General features: G+C 30.1%; 3 protein-coding genes across 9 annotated transcripts; 2 read left to right on the forward strand and 1 right to left on the reverse strand.

Annotated features, from left to right (window-relative positions):
* Positions 1-797: 797 nt before the first annotated feature.
* On the forward strand, positions 798-3966 carry LOC107067470 (uncharacterized). 2 transcript variants are annotated; one of them, XM_089177371.1, is made up of 4 exons: positions 798-1616; positions 1902-2088; positions 2373-2558; positions 3042-3966. In XM_089177371.1, the coding sequence occupies exons 1-4, from the start codon at positions 1608-1610 to the stop codon at positions 3512-3514; spliced, it is 855 nt and encodes a 284-aa protein (XP_089033497.1). In that variant the 5' UTR covers positions 798-1607; the 3' UTR covers positions 3515-3966. The 2 variants fall into 2 exon arrangements, with proteins under 2 accessions (XP_089033497.1, XP_089033498.1); XM_089177372.1 differs by having other exon boundaries at positions 1905-2088.
* Positions 3552-13147, reverse strand: LOC107067469 (phospholipid-transporting ATPase ABCA3). Of its 4 annotated transcripts, none has more exons than XM_015323019.2 (26): positions 13056-13147; positions 11862-12009; positions 11341-11792; positions 10983-11269; positions 10742-10900; positions 10425-10665; positions 10144-10311; positions 9853-10043; positions 9582-9746; positions 9394-9502; positions 9140-9294; positions 8905-9066; positions 8748-8819; positions 8520-8658; positions 8212-8446; positions 7621-7777; positions 7308-7521; positions 6711-7220; positions 6499-6624; positions 6189-6401; positions 5789-6079; positions 5341-5633; positions 5074-5221; positions 4789-4999; positions 4487-4700; positions 3552-4417 (listed from the first exon to the last, which is right to left on the reverse strand). In XM_015323019.2, the coding sequence occupies exons 3-26, from the start codon at positions 11678-11680 to the stop codon at positions 4202-4204; spliced, it is 5016 nt and encodes a 1671-aa protein (XP_015178505.2). In that variant the 5' UTR covers positions 11681-11792; positions 11862-12009; positions 13056-13147; the 3' UTR covers positions 3552-4201. The 4 variants fall into 4 exon arrangements, with proteins under 4 accessions (XP_015178505.2, XP_015178507.2, XP_015178506.2 ...); XM_015323021.2 differs by having other exon boundaries at positions 11862-12005; positions 13056-13145; XM_015323020.2 differs by having other exon boundaries at positions 11862-12005; positions 12810-13113.
* A 216-nt stretch (positions 13148-13363) lies between these two features.
* On the forward strand, positions 13364-16609 carry mi (cyclin E-interacting protein minus). 3 transcript variants are annotated; one of them, XM_089177353.1, is made up of 6 exons: positions 13364-13671; positions 13925-14415; positions 14495-14589; positions 14665-14940; positions 15031-15577; positions 15664-16609. In XM_089177353.1, exons 1-6 carry the CDS (start codon positions 13578-13580, stop codon positions 15886-15888), a joined length of 1728 nt encoding a protein of 575 aa, XP_089033479.1. In that variant the 5' UTR covers positions 13364-13577; the 3' UTR covers positions 15889-16609. The 3 variants fall into 3 exon arrangements, with proteins under 3 accessions (XP_089033479.1, XP_015178564.2, XP_015178563.2); XM_015323078.2 differs by having other exon boundaries at positions 13364-13631; XM_015323077.2 differs by having other exon boundaries at positions 13364-14415.
* Positions 16610-16729: the final 120 nt, after the last annotated feature.

The raw sequence follows: 16729 nt of genomic DNA on the forward strand, positions 1-16729 counted from the left end.
TGAAGAAAATCGAAAATATATAAACATTGACCGAATGTATGACGTGAAGACGGAAAGATGATCCAGCAGCGCGTTAAAATCGTTGACGAACCAAATAAGGGAAGATGGTGTTGTACCAGTAAAAGTATTATCATCATCGACAGTAACATTAGCAAAAGGAGAAAAAGAAGAAGAAGAAGAAGAAGAAGAAGAAATCGAAGCAAAAGCAAAAGCAAAAGATAGGTGTATTCGTTGCTTGTACATCTACAAAGAGAAAGAAAATTTAGAGTGAGTTTAACGAGCTGAAAACAGCATAAGTTTGATCTAAAGACAGAAAGTCGATTATTAGGGGGAAGAAGCGATCGAGAGTAGCGTGGGTACCGTGACCTGAGATCGGAGAAAGAAAAAGGAGAGAAAAAATGAAAGAAAGAGGAAGATGAAAAGAGACAGAAAAATGGAGAGGTTCGATCATTAAAAGAAGAAGAAGAAGAAGAAGAAGAAGGAGTTACGTCCTGATCGGTAATATACTAGACGATTTGGAGCGCGTTCTCTTCTAATACGTAGACGACGCGTTACACGCACCATCTTTCTCTTTTTCTTTCTCTCTCTTTAGAAACAGAAAGATGTGCAACGCATCTCTTACGTAATAAGCAAGATATCTCAGCAGAGAGTCGGTTGCAGGAATCAACATGCGTTGGGTTGCTGTTTGCTAGCTAGCTAGCTTGCTCTCTATAAGCCGCGAATAGGAGGATGATGATGATGATGATGATGATGCGACCCCAGTCGTAATATCCAACGAAGAAAGGCCGATATAATTACAAGGAGGAACGCGGCTGCATAATATGGGTAAGATGTCTCTTCTTCGACACCGCATTGTGATCCTCTCTTTTTTTTCTTTACTCTACCACCATTTGTTTCATTTTTTTCTTTTTTTTTCTTTTTTCTTTTCTTTTACGCGGTTACCATCTCTTTCTTTCTCTCTTTGTCTTTTTTTTTTATAATGGTATAAACTCACAGTCAGTCACATTTATACCGGGTTACTTGATGCGTTCTCATGACGATCGTTCGACCTTCAGATTCGTCGAGAGATGCCCGCCGATCTGTATCATCCGACTTGCGCAACTACCCTCTCATCTATTTATTTCTCTTTCTCTTTCCCTCTTTCTCCCTCTCTCTTTTTTTTTTCTTTCTTTCTCTTACATATAAATATAGACATATATATATATATACTTAGAGACGTTAATTCTCTTTCTCTCCTACTCTTTCTTTCCCCATTCACCATAGACGACGACATCATATTCATCTTCCATCTCTCTTACTCGAGCAACGCACACGAGGACTCCCATTTGGCGAACTTCATCAGGGTGTTCTTTTTCTTCTACTTCTTGTTGTTCATCGGGCCACAGTCATAAGCCCTCCCCTTCGACCTGGTGGGAGGAAGACGATCCACCGTGGATGGATCGAGTATATAAGAACGCTTGATTCGACCTGGATCCGTACAGACCAATTATCGCTATCGTTTCGCGATACATCACCTCTCGTCAGTCTAGTGTTCGAATACGTTAACCCTACAGGACTCCACTTCGCAAAAAATTTCAAGGATTAGCAAGGATCTGTCTGGCAGCGACATGAGACCGGTAGGAATATACACCTTACCGTCGTTGTTCTTCTTCCTACTTTTATTTTTTGCTTCAATTATTTGTCATCAATTATTTACATCATTGACTTTGTTTTCCTTTTTTCTCATTCTTTGATTTGATTTCCATCATCAACTGAAACACATTTGGAAATGATCGACAAAATTATTTGATATCTGTACTTGATCTAAATTTCTATTCGTATGATCAAACTTATTGCAACATGAAAATGTTTAACATATAACATAAAAGTGCGTAGATGTGAAAAAATAAAACTTTTTTCAGCAGCTCGCCGTGACGTTACTTGCCCTGGCAAGTGCGTGTTACGCAGCACGTTTGGAGAACACGTATCTTCCACCTGGTAGCGCAGGAACTGCAGGTGGAGCGGGATTTATCTCAACGCCGAATAGGGGTGGTCCTGGTAGACCAGGACCTGGTGGCCCTGGTATCGGAGGGGGTAATTACCATGGTGGTAAGTTGTTCTAAAACTATCCTCATTTTTTCAACTCTAATTAATTCATAAGAAATGGAAGTATATTCTACAATAGATTTTCCAAATCTAAAAAGTATTTATATAAATATAAATTTAAAATATGAAAACAAAAAAGAAAACATAAAATTCAATACTTTACCTCACTGTTTTTAAAAATGTATAAAATTTAACATTCTTATAAATAAATATTTCCCAAATGTATATCGAATCTTGAAGGATTCTGATTTTCTTCTTGGTGGCATCAAAAATACGTAATATTTTAGGTGGTGGCCAAGGAGGTGGTGGAATCAGACCAGGTGGTGGCCAAGGAGGCGGTGGAAGAGGACCTGGAGGTGGAGGAGATATTCCAATCATCTCATTCAATAACGAGAACAGTGGGGATGGCAATTATCAATTCAGCTATGAAACAGGAAATGGTATTAGTGCGCAAGAAACGGGTCAATTGCAAGGTAAGCTATCATCTATTGAAATACAACAAAAAAAAAAACATACATATAAATACATTCTTTATTTCCCAACTTCAATCTTTGGCTTTCCTTTCGTATTACTGTTATTTTCAAAGTGTTGCATTACATCTTTGCCATTGGCCTCGAACACCATTGTTTCGTTTCGATTCGTAAGTAACCGTGATCGAAGAAAGATGATAGTTTTGGAATAATATTGAAGATACTAACAACGATAACGTAATCTTAAGATGAGACTTCAGGATATGATAGATGATTATGATCTGAAGATAATAAAAAAAAAAAATCATATTTTTATAGTAAATTTAATGATTAAAAATGTAAATTTTTCATTCAAATGTTTAATAATAGTTTCACAAATAATTTCTAATCGTTATTAGGAAAGTTCTAATTACTGTGAGCAACCTGAAACATATCCAATAACTTTAATAATTATCCCTAATTTGAATTGTTATTTTTTTTCTTTAGGAGAGACTGAAGCTGTGAGTGGTTCATTCTCTTACACTGGACCTGACGGTGTTCAATATTCGATCACTTATACTGCCGACGAAGAAGGATTCCATCCACAGGGTGCCCATCTTCCAACACCTCCTCCTATCCCACCGGAAATTCAGCGAGGTGTTGAACTTTCGCTTGCTGCTGAAGCAAGAGGAGAAAATCAAGATGGTGGTGCTGGCGGTGGCGGTGGCGGTGGCTATGGTGGTATGTTTACTTGTTTTCTTTTTTTTTTTTATTTTATTCTTATTGTAAAATGTGCATGTAATTATATTATATATATTAATGAATTAATTTATTTCAAAGAAATACTCACAAAATTTGTCTTCCATGATTTAACAGGAGGTCGTGGAGGTGGTGGTGGACGTGGTGGAGGTGGAGGTTCCTATCAAGGACCAAATTCTTATCAAACGAGTGCAGGTGGGGGCGGTGGATACCAATATTAAACATCACATTCGCAAAAATAACAAGAACGAAGTGATGTCCGCTAGTAAGCTCGTTTTATTGCAACGAATGCATTCTTAAGCGGATCTATGTATATAACAATTTATCGTTTATGCTATTATATATATATATTATTTTTAATTCCTTTTTTTCTTTGTATTCATACAAGGAAGATACTCCCCTTTTTCTATTACATTCTTCATACATTATAAACTGCTTCGTTCTAAATTCATAAGCGAAATCGAATTTACGATATGACAATCGTAAATTTTTCAAATGTGAATCACTAGAGCTTACATCTATAATATATCGACAAATCATTATTGTGAAACACACCATTATCATTTTTGATAAATACATTTTTTTAATGAAACATAAGTAAATTCTTTCTAAGATTATACAAAAGTATATATATATATATATATATATATTTATTATGTACACAAGTTTTGTATACATAAACAGAATGTATGTTCTCTGTTCGCATTAATAAATGTGCCGTAATTATAGGTGTATTCGTGTTTGTGATTAATTTTATTACAACACTGTCAAGCTTATTATCACGATGGACGACGTATAATAGCAGTACCGACCATCATATAAATAGATTTATGAAATATAATTTATTTATTTACTTGACTATATATATATATATATAGTATATATCACATATAATAGTTAAGTCGCAATTATTCGTTATTTGGTTGGCTACTGCTTTCCCTTGGCGAATTATCGTAATTAGGCATAGTTATGCCTCTTGCAAATTGAATAAATAATTGCTCGAGTGTCGCCGAAAGTACAGAATAATCTTCTATACATTCAAATCGATTTTTCAAATCGTTCATAGTGCTATACATTTTAGTCCAAGTTGTTGTAGGATCGGTCACGTGGTAAGCAATAAATCCCTAAAAAAAATGAGTTACCTTAAAAAATCATGAAAAATAATCGTTACGTCTCTCCCTCGATATAATTACCAAATTTTCATCCCTAATTTCACAAGTTAGAAGGGATTCAATAGTATTCTTTATAATTGTAACATCTTCCTCTGATCGATTTGGATTTAATTTAATAAGAATATCAAAACCAGCGCCAAATCTTTGTTTAAGTTCTTGACTAGCTCCAATACAAACCAATTGTCCTTGTACCATTATGACCAATCGATTACACAAAGCTTCACATTCTTCCATACTAATATAAACATTAGTTAATATATCAGAAAAATGTTAACGTTGTGAAATAATGTTGTCTACATTTGAAAATGTACAAAAAAAAATACCTATGAGATGTGAGTATAAAAGATTGTCCTACTGCTTGACAAGATTGTATTACAGTCCACAATGATCTTCTAGCTGCTGGATCAACTCCTGTCGTTGGTTCATCCAATAAAACTAATGTAGGACTGCCAATTAATGCCATTGCTATATTCAAACGTCTTTTATTACCACCGCTGTACGTTCCACTAGGTTGTACCGCACATGCTTTCAAATCTGAAAATATTCATTCAAATTAAATATTACAACGATCGATCATAATACATAAGTGAAATCTATTTGTCACTTACTCAATCTAACTATCCATTTATTAACTTCCAAATCTATTTTATTTGGTGGTATGCCTCGAAGTCTTGCGAACAATCTCAAATGATCAAACGAATTCAAAGAATTGATCAATGCGTCCGTTTGCGGACAATATCCCATTTCTGCTAAATACTACAAATAAATTTGTATTTTTTGAATTCTTTAAAAAAAAGAAAAAAAACACACACACACACGCAAATGAGAGTAAACAACGATACTTAATTAAACGTATATAAAATATGATTAATTACAGCTTGACGATTGGAATAAATTTCCGCTTGTTTTAAATACATGGTACCACTGTTAGGTGTTTCTTCTCCAGTCAACATTCTAAACGTAGTACTTTTTCCAGCACCATTAACACCAAGCAATCCAAAACATTCATGCTTCTTAACTCGAAAATTGACTTCCTTTACGGCCATTAATTTTCCATAAGATTTACTTAATTCGTATACTAAGAACAAACTGTTCTCAGATTCAGGAATTTGCGAGTAACCAACAACTGAATTTCCATTGGCATTATAATGTACACTGTTCCTTTTACCTGTATAATTTGTATATAATATTATATAAATATATTTTACATTATATTTTTGTTATCGTATCTAACGTCATATCGTCGGTAGTTTATATGTAACTTTAGCACGGATCATTACCCATATAAGGATTACTAATAATGAAAGCGCGAGAGTATCTTACTTTGACTAGTAATTTTACTGATCTCTAATGCAACCGCATGTTTTTCCTTTTTTACTTCTTCATCCATCTGTAATGTCATCCATCCCATTGCTGACGACGATTTACGTATTTTGCTAAGTAATTTATTAAACAATCTTACAAAAATTCTCTCCTCCAGCATAATAAGAATAGCAAAATATATCACAGGTGTTAAAAATAAGTATAGAATAGTTTCCTCTAACTGAAAGGCCTTTTCAAAATTTCCAATATATGGCATAGGCTTATTACAAACACCATCTACACAATCCATGTCTATGAAAAAGAAAAAAGAAAATAATTAAAATTTGATAAAAATCAAATATATTTATTTATTGTAATAATATATTTATTGGTTCATTTTTTAAAAGTAATGAATTCTTACTGCAACATGGAGTATAAATTCCATTTTTACACTGTTGCTGTAAAATTTTACTTGATAAACGTCGACAATTTGCATTTTTTACAGCCACGGTTAGGAATAACAATTCCCCGTGGAAGAAACTTATATATGGTATTAAAAAGAATAATCGTTGTAAAATCATTTGCATCGTTTCATAATCTTGCAGTATTGTAAATACCAAATATTGTATGAAAACTGTAATTGAATATAACTTTAATATATTATACTAACTCTTTTGTGCTTTTATATATACATATATATATATATTTGAATTACTTGTTTATTTACTTACCAATTCCAATAGGTGTAATACTTAAAATAGTTATTACAGTACTTCTTGATTTGTTGAGGAAACTAAATATGTATGATATAAATATACAATTTAAACCAACGATTACTAGCAATAATATTGTTAATACTGAAAAAAAAAAAAGAAAATCCGATAAATATTATATTAGTATTAAATTTTGAAAGTTACAAAAATATATCAAATATAATACTTACATATTTCTGTTTGACGATATAAACGTATATCTAATATAATATCCATTATGCAAAATCCTAATGTAATGAACAATGAGGATATTATGCAAATTAGAAAATCGAAAAGAAACATGGTGAGCCAATACGACACAGACGTAACTCCAGTCATACGTTGTAACTGTTTAACTTTAGTAGACGTTTCTTGTAACGGATGAATAACAAATAATGCTAAAGTAGGAAATAAAAATGAACAAAGTGTTAACACTCGTGAAAGTGGTTCCATTTCATACGAAGAAATTGAATTGGGTAATTGTTGTTTAGATATTTCGATGGAATATTTGTTATCCCCAGTTGCATTACGAAGAATGGTATTTGACAAAATATTCATTGTCAGGGGTAAACTATGCATCATCGTTCCAGAATATAAACCATTGGCAGTTATTTCTGAATTATTCGTACTATTAAATTCAGCAGATACAACTACATGATTATGATAATCTGCTATATCCTTTCTACCAAATGATAATAGCTCTAAAACAACAACAACAACAACAAAACAATAATGTAATAATCTTCTCTTATATACAAATAAATAGAATTTTGTAGGAATAGGTTTACCTTTAAAAATGCTTCCAGTTGCAACATTAATAGCAGTTCCCCAGAATTTCTCGATTATTTCCTTATATCCATTACCATAATCGCTATTATCGGAAGAATAAAATGCCTTGGGATTTCTATACATATTGAGCGTTAAAGGCGTTATTTCTAACGATTCAGAAGGATTCTTATAACTTAGAACCATGAAAAAAATAGAAACCAAAGGTAGAAATAGCTAGAACAATAAAATGTTTATCGTTAGTTGAAATAATATTTTGATAATTGTATAATAAAATCAATGAAATATGATTAAAAAAAAAGAAAATTCACTTACGATTATAAATAAGATGCCTAGATTTTTGGTAGCGTATATATATTTTTTATTAAACAATGCCAAACATCTCTGTATAATCAATTGATTACCTTGAAGTTTCTGTACAGGTGTAGAAAGATCTGAGAGATCATTTTCACTTTCATCCTTTTTAATAATCCTAAATAAAGTGTTTAACGAAAAAGATAATGAATTAAAACACATTTGTTTTTTTTTTTCGTGGGGTTTGTTAACCCGGGCGCTCACAGTCCTCGGACCATTGTGTGCCCGCCGGGCCCCTTGAGGGGAGAACCTATCATCGTGGTGGTCCCGCGGGCAACCCTCCGTCCCTTGTGCGAAACGCAGCAGTCCCCCCCGAGCCCACCAAGTCGAATGTTGGCGGTGGTCCCAAGGATATCATTTGTGACGCCCGCGAGCCCAAAGCCACGACGACGACGACGAGCAGGCATGTCCCCTCGTTCGATGTCAAAGAGCAGGGAGACTCGAACCCGCGAAAACTTTGAGTGGGAGTCGAACGCTCTGCCGACTGAGCCATGCCCGTGCTCATAATTAAACATATACAGATAAATGTATTACCATTTATTTTGAACTTACTTCAAAAATACTTGTTCCAATGTAATCAATGATACATTAATTCCAGTTACACCTAATGTTTTCTTTTCTCTTTCAATTTGATCCAAGGAATCTGGTAAATTTTCCGTATACGGTACACTTAAAATAATTTTGTCATTTTCAATATTAATTTGTGTTCCTAAATCAAACTTATTAACAACTTTCTCCGGATTGCACCATGATTTAATAGATAACGTAACTTCTACGAATCCATGACCTGTAAAAAATAATAACAATCATTTCATTAACAATAAATCATCAAAAGTAATAAAAATAAAGCGAACAATTACCATACTGTTTCTTCAAAAACATTGATGTACCATAACTCCTTAAAAGACCACCATGTACAATGGCAATTCTATCACCAAGTATATCAGCTTCTTCCATATTATGTGTACTGATTATTATTGTCTTTTTACCCCTCATTTTCTATTAAAAAAAATAAATAAATAAAACGTATAAATAAAAATCATAATAATAAGATAAAATGATAAAAGAAATATTTCTATGTAAATTACCAATAACATTTCCCAAGTGTCTCTTCTCGTTTCAGGATCCATACCGGATGTTGGTTCATCCAAAATGAATGTCTATAATAATAAATAATTCAAATTATAACACATAAATAAAAACAATTAATGAAATATAAAAGTAAAAAAAGAAATAAATGCATACACTAGCATCACCAATGAGTGCCATTCCAAGACAAACACGTCTCTTTTGACCACCAGACAATTTGGTGGGAAGACAATTTCGTTTTTCACTTAATTTTAATTTAGCAAGCAAATTCTCAACATTGCGTTTGATTTCATCTCGTGTTTTATGTTTATTTTTTAACTGTAACAATATACATATATATATATGTGTATTAAAAATATTACTTTTATATTATATAACGATGTTTACTTACCAAACCGAAGAATTCAATCTGTTGGAACACATTTAAATCTGGAAAAACAATATTTTCTTGAGGACATAGACCTAAATCGTTTCTAATCTCACTCAAATGATTTTTCAAATTTTTCCCATTTATAAAAATTTTTCCTTCAGTCTCAGCTGTAACGCCTAAAGAAATAACAATATTTTTTTAGTATTAAAATCACTCATATATATATATATATATTATAGTAATTCTATTTTATTTATTAAGGATCATCAATGAACCTGTTATTATTGACATAAGAGTAGTCTTTCCAGCACCATTATGTCCTAACAGTGCAGTTATTTGTCCTTTGTAAAAATCTATAGATACTCCTTTTAATGCATGTACCAACTGAAATAATTGAAAACACCATGACGAGTCATTTTCTCATGAAAAAAAAAAAAAAAGAAAAAACAAGAAAAATACTTACAGATTTACGCAATAAACCGGTGTTGTAAACTTTTTTAAGACCACGAATTTGAATACCAGGTGTAAGTACACCTTTAGAAACAGCTTCAAAATCTTCACCACTTAATTCCTCGTAATCATAATCCTCTGCTTCTTCGTCTAACGACACTTTATTTTTTCTAATGCACTAAAAAAATTGTTTCACTCGTTACTTATTATGAAATGATATATTTATTATAATAGATCATTCATACTAGATTGTCATTGTTTTTGTAAATATCATTGTTGTTCACCTGTAGAAAATATAATGGATGTTTCTTAACGCCATATTTTCCTGGTCGCAAGTTATTTATATAAACTGCCATTAGAAAATGAAATATAGTTCCCAAAATAGAAAATATAAATATGAATCCTGTACTTCCTGTAATATTGTATTGAGATGATTCGCTAGGTATAAAAATGTTGCTCCATCTAATTCCAATTACTAAAAAGAAAGATAATAATAATAATATTAATAATATATATTCGTTAGATAATTTTTCTATTATGTATGTAAATGAAAAAATATTTCATTAAACACGTACACTGTGTTTCGTATGTATTAACTTCTTCTAATAATCTTGACAATAAAAGATTTGGTAAAAATATACCAAGATACGGTATAGAATTGAACATATTTTCTTTGACCAAATTTTCGTAAAGAGAAGACGAAGCACTATATATAACTGATAAAATTATAATCACAAAAACAGCTGAAAAAATAAATCACTGTTAATAAGACAATACAATATATATATATATATCCTGTATAATGTCACACACATATTTTACATATAATATAATAAAATATACTCTAAGGACTTACGTTTAGCAAAGTATGCTGCAACATGCATACCAAATGAAATAAGATGAATAATGTGTATAGTCATTAATATCCAAAATAAAAATGCATCACTATAATATAAATATGGATTAACATGATTAGAGAATGTATTTTTAAATAATACTATTAACGGTATAATATAAAAGATACTGAAAATACAGCCAGTGGTAAGCCAGCTTAATAAATTTTGATACAATTTCACTCCGTTCATTGCCATTAATGTCTACAAATAAATGTTAACAATTTGTATTAACAATAAAATATAATATAAATGATATTTACATTCTATAGTTACTTACATTAACACCAATGAACTTTTCTCTAGCTGTATAATTAATTTCTACGCAGAGTGGCATTAAAAATATGGCAACAGCAAATACTAAAATTATTTGTCGCAATACTTTGTCATTCTCATTTGTTTTAATATATGGAGGATAGGGCATTCTTTGTATGAAAATCTGTTTAAAAAAAGAATTATTATTATGAAATAATACATAGAATTTAATTAACTATCAGATAGAAACGAAATATCTAATTTACCTTTGGTTGAAATGAATTAGTAGTCTTGTTTATAAAAGTTCTATCAATACACATTTGTAATTGTACAAATGGAATTTGTTCAAGATAACTGTGTTCTATATTCAAATAAGACATATCTGTATATAATTGGGAAGGAATTCGCGTAGAATGTCTTATTTTATATTTGAATTTTTTCCCTTCTTCATTTTTATCTATAACAATTGCCAAAACATCGTCAAATCTATTTTGAATTTGATTAATCGTGTAAGCATCAAGCATATCTTCCTCTGTTGCAAATCCAACAAATTCTGAAAAATGCGAATATTCGTTAATATGTTACTTAAAACAATCAAATATATGTATAATAAAATATATTTACTTTCTGTATGTTGTAAACACCAAGCTGTTGATTTCATAAATTCTTCAGTAGATGGATCATTCGGTACAAAATATATTTTAATGAAACTTCTCTTGACATTATCTAACAATTGATCTTCGCTCTTTAAAGGATAATAAGTATCTGTTGTAATGACTAATGGTGGATCTGAATTAAGATCTCTTAAGGCTTGCATTAAAGCGAACAATACTATAGGCAATAGTATTTGAATGAATAAGGTCACTTTCCAATGCATTAATCGTACTATGAAATTCTTACGTAGTAATAAACCAAATATTCTACACCATTCGCTCATTTTGTTAACGTTATTGCAAAGACACATACACTATGAAATATATATATATATAAATGTGCAATATGCCTTATTTTTTTTTTTTTGGTAAAAATTAGAATAAGTGTCGGTAGGTAAAGTTACAGTCTGCTTGCTTGTATATCTGCAACAAAAAAGTTTATGAAAGTAAAGAGAATAATTTAAACATATTGACGTGTAAATCCATACTAACTTTTGTTTTCCAAGTAACACGAATGGATTAACAATATGACCTTATGCACAGACTATAAATCAAGGTAACACGACAGCAGTAGGTTGTATTCTTTATTCACTTTCATTCTATCTTCGAAATATTATTTATAAAATGTCCAAATATCTATCTGAAAAAAAAGATTATTGTTTTTCAATTAATACACCACCAATACAAGTCTGAAACAATTCTGTGAGTGTGTATAAAAATCTGATATGTCATCATTTTATGTATATAAATATATTTAAAGCTTTATATTAATATCATGTAAAAATTGAAAGATAACAGATTTTCTTTAAACAAACAATTGTTCCCTGTAACATCTTCATAATTTATCTAATCTAATCTAATCTAATATTTCAATCTACTATTAGGAAGAAACAGAAAAGATTTTTATCCGAAAATATAATCTCATATCTCAATGCCACAAACGAAATGTGCGTGCAAATTTAGATCAAAAAAGAAAAGAAAAAAAAAAAAGTAAAATACATTTATTGATTACCATGTCTACTTCCCATTTCCAAAAACATATTCTATCTAATGTTTTTCAAATGACAACTAGAATGACAACGTTTTAAATGGAATGATATAATAAATATAAATAAATAATATATTTGTATTAATATATCAATAAAAATATATTATATCAATGATAAAAAAACAAAAATGACAGGTATGAAACAAATGAATAAAGATATGAAATATTAGGTGGTTCGGAAAGTCATTTCGTTTTTTGCTGTACACAATAATGACATTAGTTGATGCAAACTGACAAATAGTAACACATGAGAGCGATGAGAGGTTAAATTTATCAAATTCAAAGGTTTAACCTAGAAGTAAAAATTGTCTTCATTTTTACAAAAGAAAAAGGAAACGACTTTCCTCACTTTCACCTAATATTATGACATTACTTATAACGTAAAATATTACCGTGAATGAGCACGTAGAAGAGATGAGTAGAATAAATTACACAAATAAACAATGAAAACTAATTGAACCATAATCACAATGTTGCTTATATAATAAAAAAAAAACAAATGACAGCCTATTAAAAAATTGCAGGAAAATGACAATTCCTTATCATATCGTATAGTAACATTATATTGATAGAACGATTCTTATCAAAAAAGAAAAATAAAATGTAAGACAAACACAATTGAATATCGTATGACAAACCCTTCTCCAAATTATGCATCATTCGTTATCACTATAAGCTAACACAGTACATTACATTATGTTTAATGACATAACACGTAAGAGTTTTTTAATCGATATATATATATTGTTCTCGCGTTTCAAATGCGCTCGATATGAAATTATCCAATCACAATCAAATGAAGAAGTATCGACCAATAGAATGAGAGTATCGAACGGAGTGAATATTCTCTAACAGATGATTGGTCAAATCTAATAAATGCATTTCTTGCGATATAAACCTTAAACTAAATAACGCTTATTCAAAAGGGATTTATTTGAATTAATGATATTTCATAATTTTTGACAATTTATTAATATGGCGTAACAACTGTTGAACACTATTAATGTCATAACGGTGTTGTAAATTAAAATTGTTGTATATCAAGATCTAACCGTTCTTAAGTAAATTATTGAACTCAAAACCGGACTTCTACATATTTCGAGAAAGTCGAAGAAAATCCGTTAAAAAAAAACCTGTCGTAACGTTCAGTAAGGATGTGAATGTGTTTTTGTGCGCACATATGGAAATGTTTTCTACATATATATCTGCAGGAGGTTATAATTATTTCTATTATAATAGATAATAATTCTTCGAGTAAGAATAATCTGATATGATATTTTAAAATCAATCGTGGCTTATTTTTTTTTGTTGCTTTCAAAGATTAAAAAAAAAAAAAAAAAAAAAAAAGAATAAGAAAAACAAATTGTATTATGTGCAATATGTACATCTTTATTACTATTGATACAATATTATAATTTGTTGTGGTGTTTGTTTGCTAATTTTGTGTGCGTGCGTGCGTGTGTGTTTTTAAATATGTTTGAAATGGCCATGGATTGTTGTTACTTAGAACAAAATGAAGATACAGGTATGGAGGAGGTATTTCCAAATGTATCTAGTCCAGAGATGTTTGACAGTGATATTGAAAATGAGCAAAACGAGCAACAAGAAATAACATCTTTAAACAAAGATACATTGATTAAAACTAGTCCAGAAAAACCTTCTATAGCTACACTTATTACTAAGTCTGACAATTATCTGCTGGCCAGAATCAATAAATATTTAACTGGAGTTCCTCCACCCCCAAGTCACACTATTAGTCAAAGCAATTGTAATGACTTGTTGCATTATATTCAACAAAATCGTCAATACTTTTGGACAGCCTCTCCCATAAAGGAAGAGAATAATGTTAGACAAGAAGAAAACATTGACAAATCCTTTAATCAAGGAACATTAGAAAACAACGAGAGATTTTCATTTTATAAAACCAATAGTACCCAGAGAAATTTGACTAGTGCTTTTGATGAATGCGACTCGCAAACAAATAATATCACTAACGAGGTTAATATACATAACCATTTAATCTTAATAATGTATTACAAATAATAATGGTGTTATAATATAATAATATTATTTGTAGAATAAATCTTCAATCCTTTACAACTCGGTTGATGAAAATGAAGTTAAAAATATGCCATGGTCTGAAGCGTATTTTCACAAATGTCATGGTATCTAGTAAGTATAAATAATGTTTCTTATATTAATAATATTTAAACATTGTTATATTTTGTCACATTTGATATATTTCAGTTATAACAGAAGTAATACGATAGAAGAGTTTGAAAATTTAACAAGAAAACTATGTGGAAGGTATATAGGAGCAGAAACACAATCTACGTGTAATGTATTCTTTTCTAAACAAGGACCTGGAAGTCCTATAAAAAAAAGCATTCTAGCTAAACGTAATTATGGTCAAAGTCCGGGTAAAAGGTTAAGTCATTTGACTCGCAGAAGGAGAACATTTTCAAGTGCAAATTTGCAAGGCTTAAATCTCAATGATAAAAGACAATTGATATTAACTGCTAAGTACGTTTCTTTTATCTTTGTTTGATATACAATTGAAAAATAATTTATTTTTTTTTAACTATTTGTTAAAAAAAAATTCTCTCTTTATAGAAGACCATCAACTAGAAAACTTAAAAGTCCTAGAGGCAAAAGCCCGAGATATAAAAGTCCTAGAGGTAAAAGTCCAAGAGGTAAAAGTCCTAGAGGATCGGCAAAGAAAAAAGTAGTTAGAAGGCTTACTTTAGAAAATACAAGTCCACTTAAAACTAAATTAGATACATCAAGACGAGCTCTATTCCAAAGTCCAACCTTAGACAAGGCAGGACCGAGTAAATTGTTCAATTGCAATAATGCTAATAATCCACATACAATTAAACGTGCCTTATTTCCTACGGCTAAGAAGAATGAAGATGTTTTAATGGAAGATATCAAAGCGATTAATTATGTCGAAGAATCTAGAAAGAGAAAGAGTGAAGAAGAATTGGAAGGACCTCGTTTCAAATGGGCAAAGAGTTTATCGTTCGACTGTCCTTACGAATTACAAAATTCATCTGTACATTCGTGGGATCGTGAAAGGCATTCTTCTGGAAACGTTTTACAGCAACACGAAATACCTGTTACTATGAGAAAAGGTGTACTTAGTGATACACATAGAAAGGTAAAATAATACTTCCATCTTATTAATTTATTTCTGCGTATATTATTTTATATTTGATATTTCATTATATTTATTATTATTTTTAGAAATTATTATGGGCTGTAGCAGAAGCGTTACGAGGTAGAGGGATTGGTATGAGCCATCCGCAATTTAAACAGTACGCTTCTAATCTAGCGCGTACTGTTAGAAAATTAATGCCCGATTTAGAAAATAAAAATATATCAAGAAAACCAGGCAGTACAAGTGATCGTATGTTAAAGATAGCCAAACACCACGCTCTTCTTATAATAGATACAAGGACTGTGGAATGAATGACTGTACTTTTTAGTATAAATAAAAAATATATATATATATATATATTAATTGTTTTTAAAAACAACAGAAAAAGAAGAAACAAGTACGAGCTTATTAAATGCTAATTCGATACTTTTAAACATAATGGAAAAGGACTTTTTTTTAATTATTTCACGTGATTAAATGTGATGATCAAATATATATTAATAAGATTTACATCATTTCTTTTTTTTTTTTTTCACTAAAAATCATATATTTTATACTGTATAAATGTAAAAGAAAGGTTCTCCTAAAAATCTCACAGTGTATATATTAGAATAATTGTATCCTGGACGGGATATATTTACGTATTTTATACATATATATATATATATATATATATATATAATAAAATATTATATCATATATATATATATTTATATAAAGATTTGTAAATGAATTAAAGTGATGGAATAAATTACATATTCATCGAAGAAAAGTAAAAAAAGAAAAAAGAAAAAAAAAAGCACAATTTTCGAGAAGAATCAATTGAAATTTTTGTTCATTTAAAAGATGATAAACTTTTGTTTAATACTCTTCAAAGTGTGACTTTATAATTTTCTATTACTAAGAATAACGAATGATAGAAATATTATCTTGTAACGTAAAACAAAAAAAAAACATCGAATTAAAAGTTTCAAAGTTATAAATTTAACTAATTTATAATATTCGAATGAATTAAAAAAAAAAAAAAAACAATTATATATCTAAATTTAACTTTAATTCGAAAGTTCTCTTATTCTTATTAAATAAGGACTTTGGTAACGAGACAAGTGAAAAGTTGATAAAATATTAAGTAAGATTTGTTGCACACACACA

This window comes from Polistes dominula, unplaced genomic scaffold, assembly GCF_049000335.1.
Source record: "Polistes dominula isolate Pdom_NZ unplaced genomic scaffold, Pdom_raw_medaka contig_20, whole genome shotgun sequence".
Taxonomy (NCBI): domain Eukaryota; kingdom Metazoa; phylum Arthropoda; class Insecta; order Hymenoptera; family Vespidae; genus Polistes; species Polistes dominula.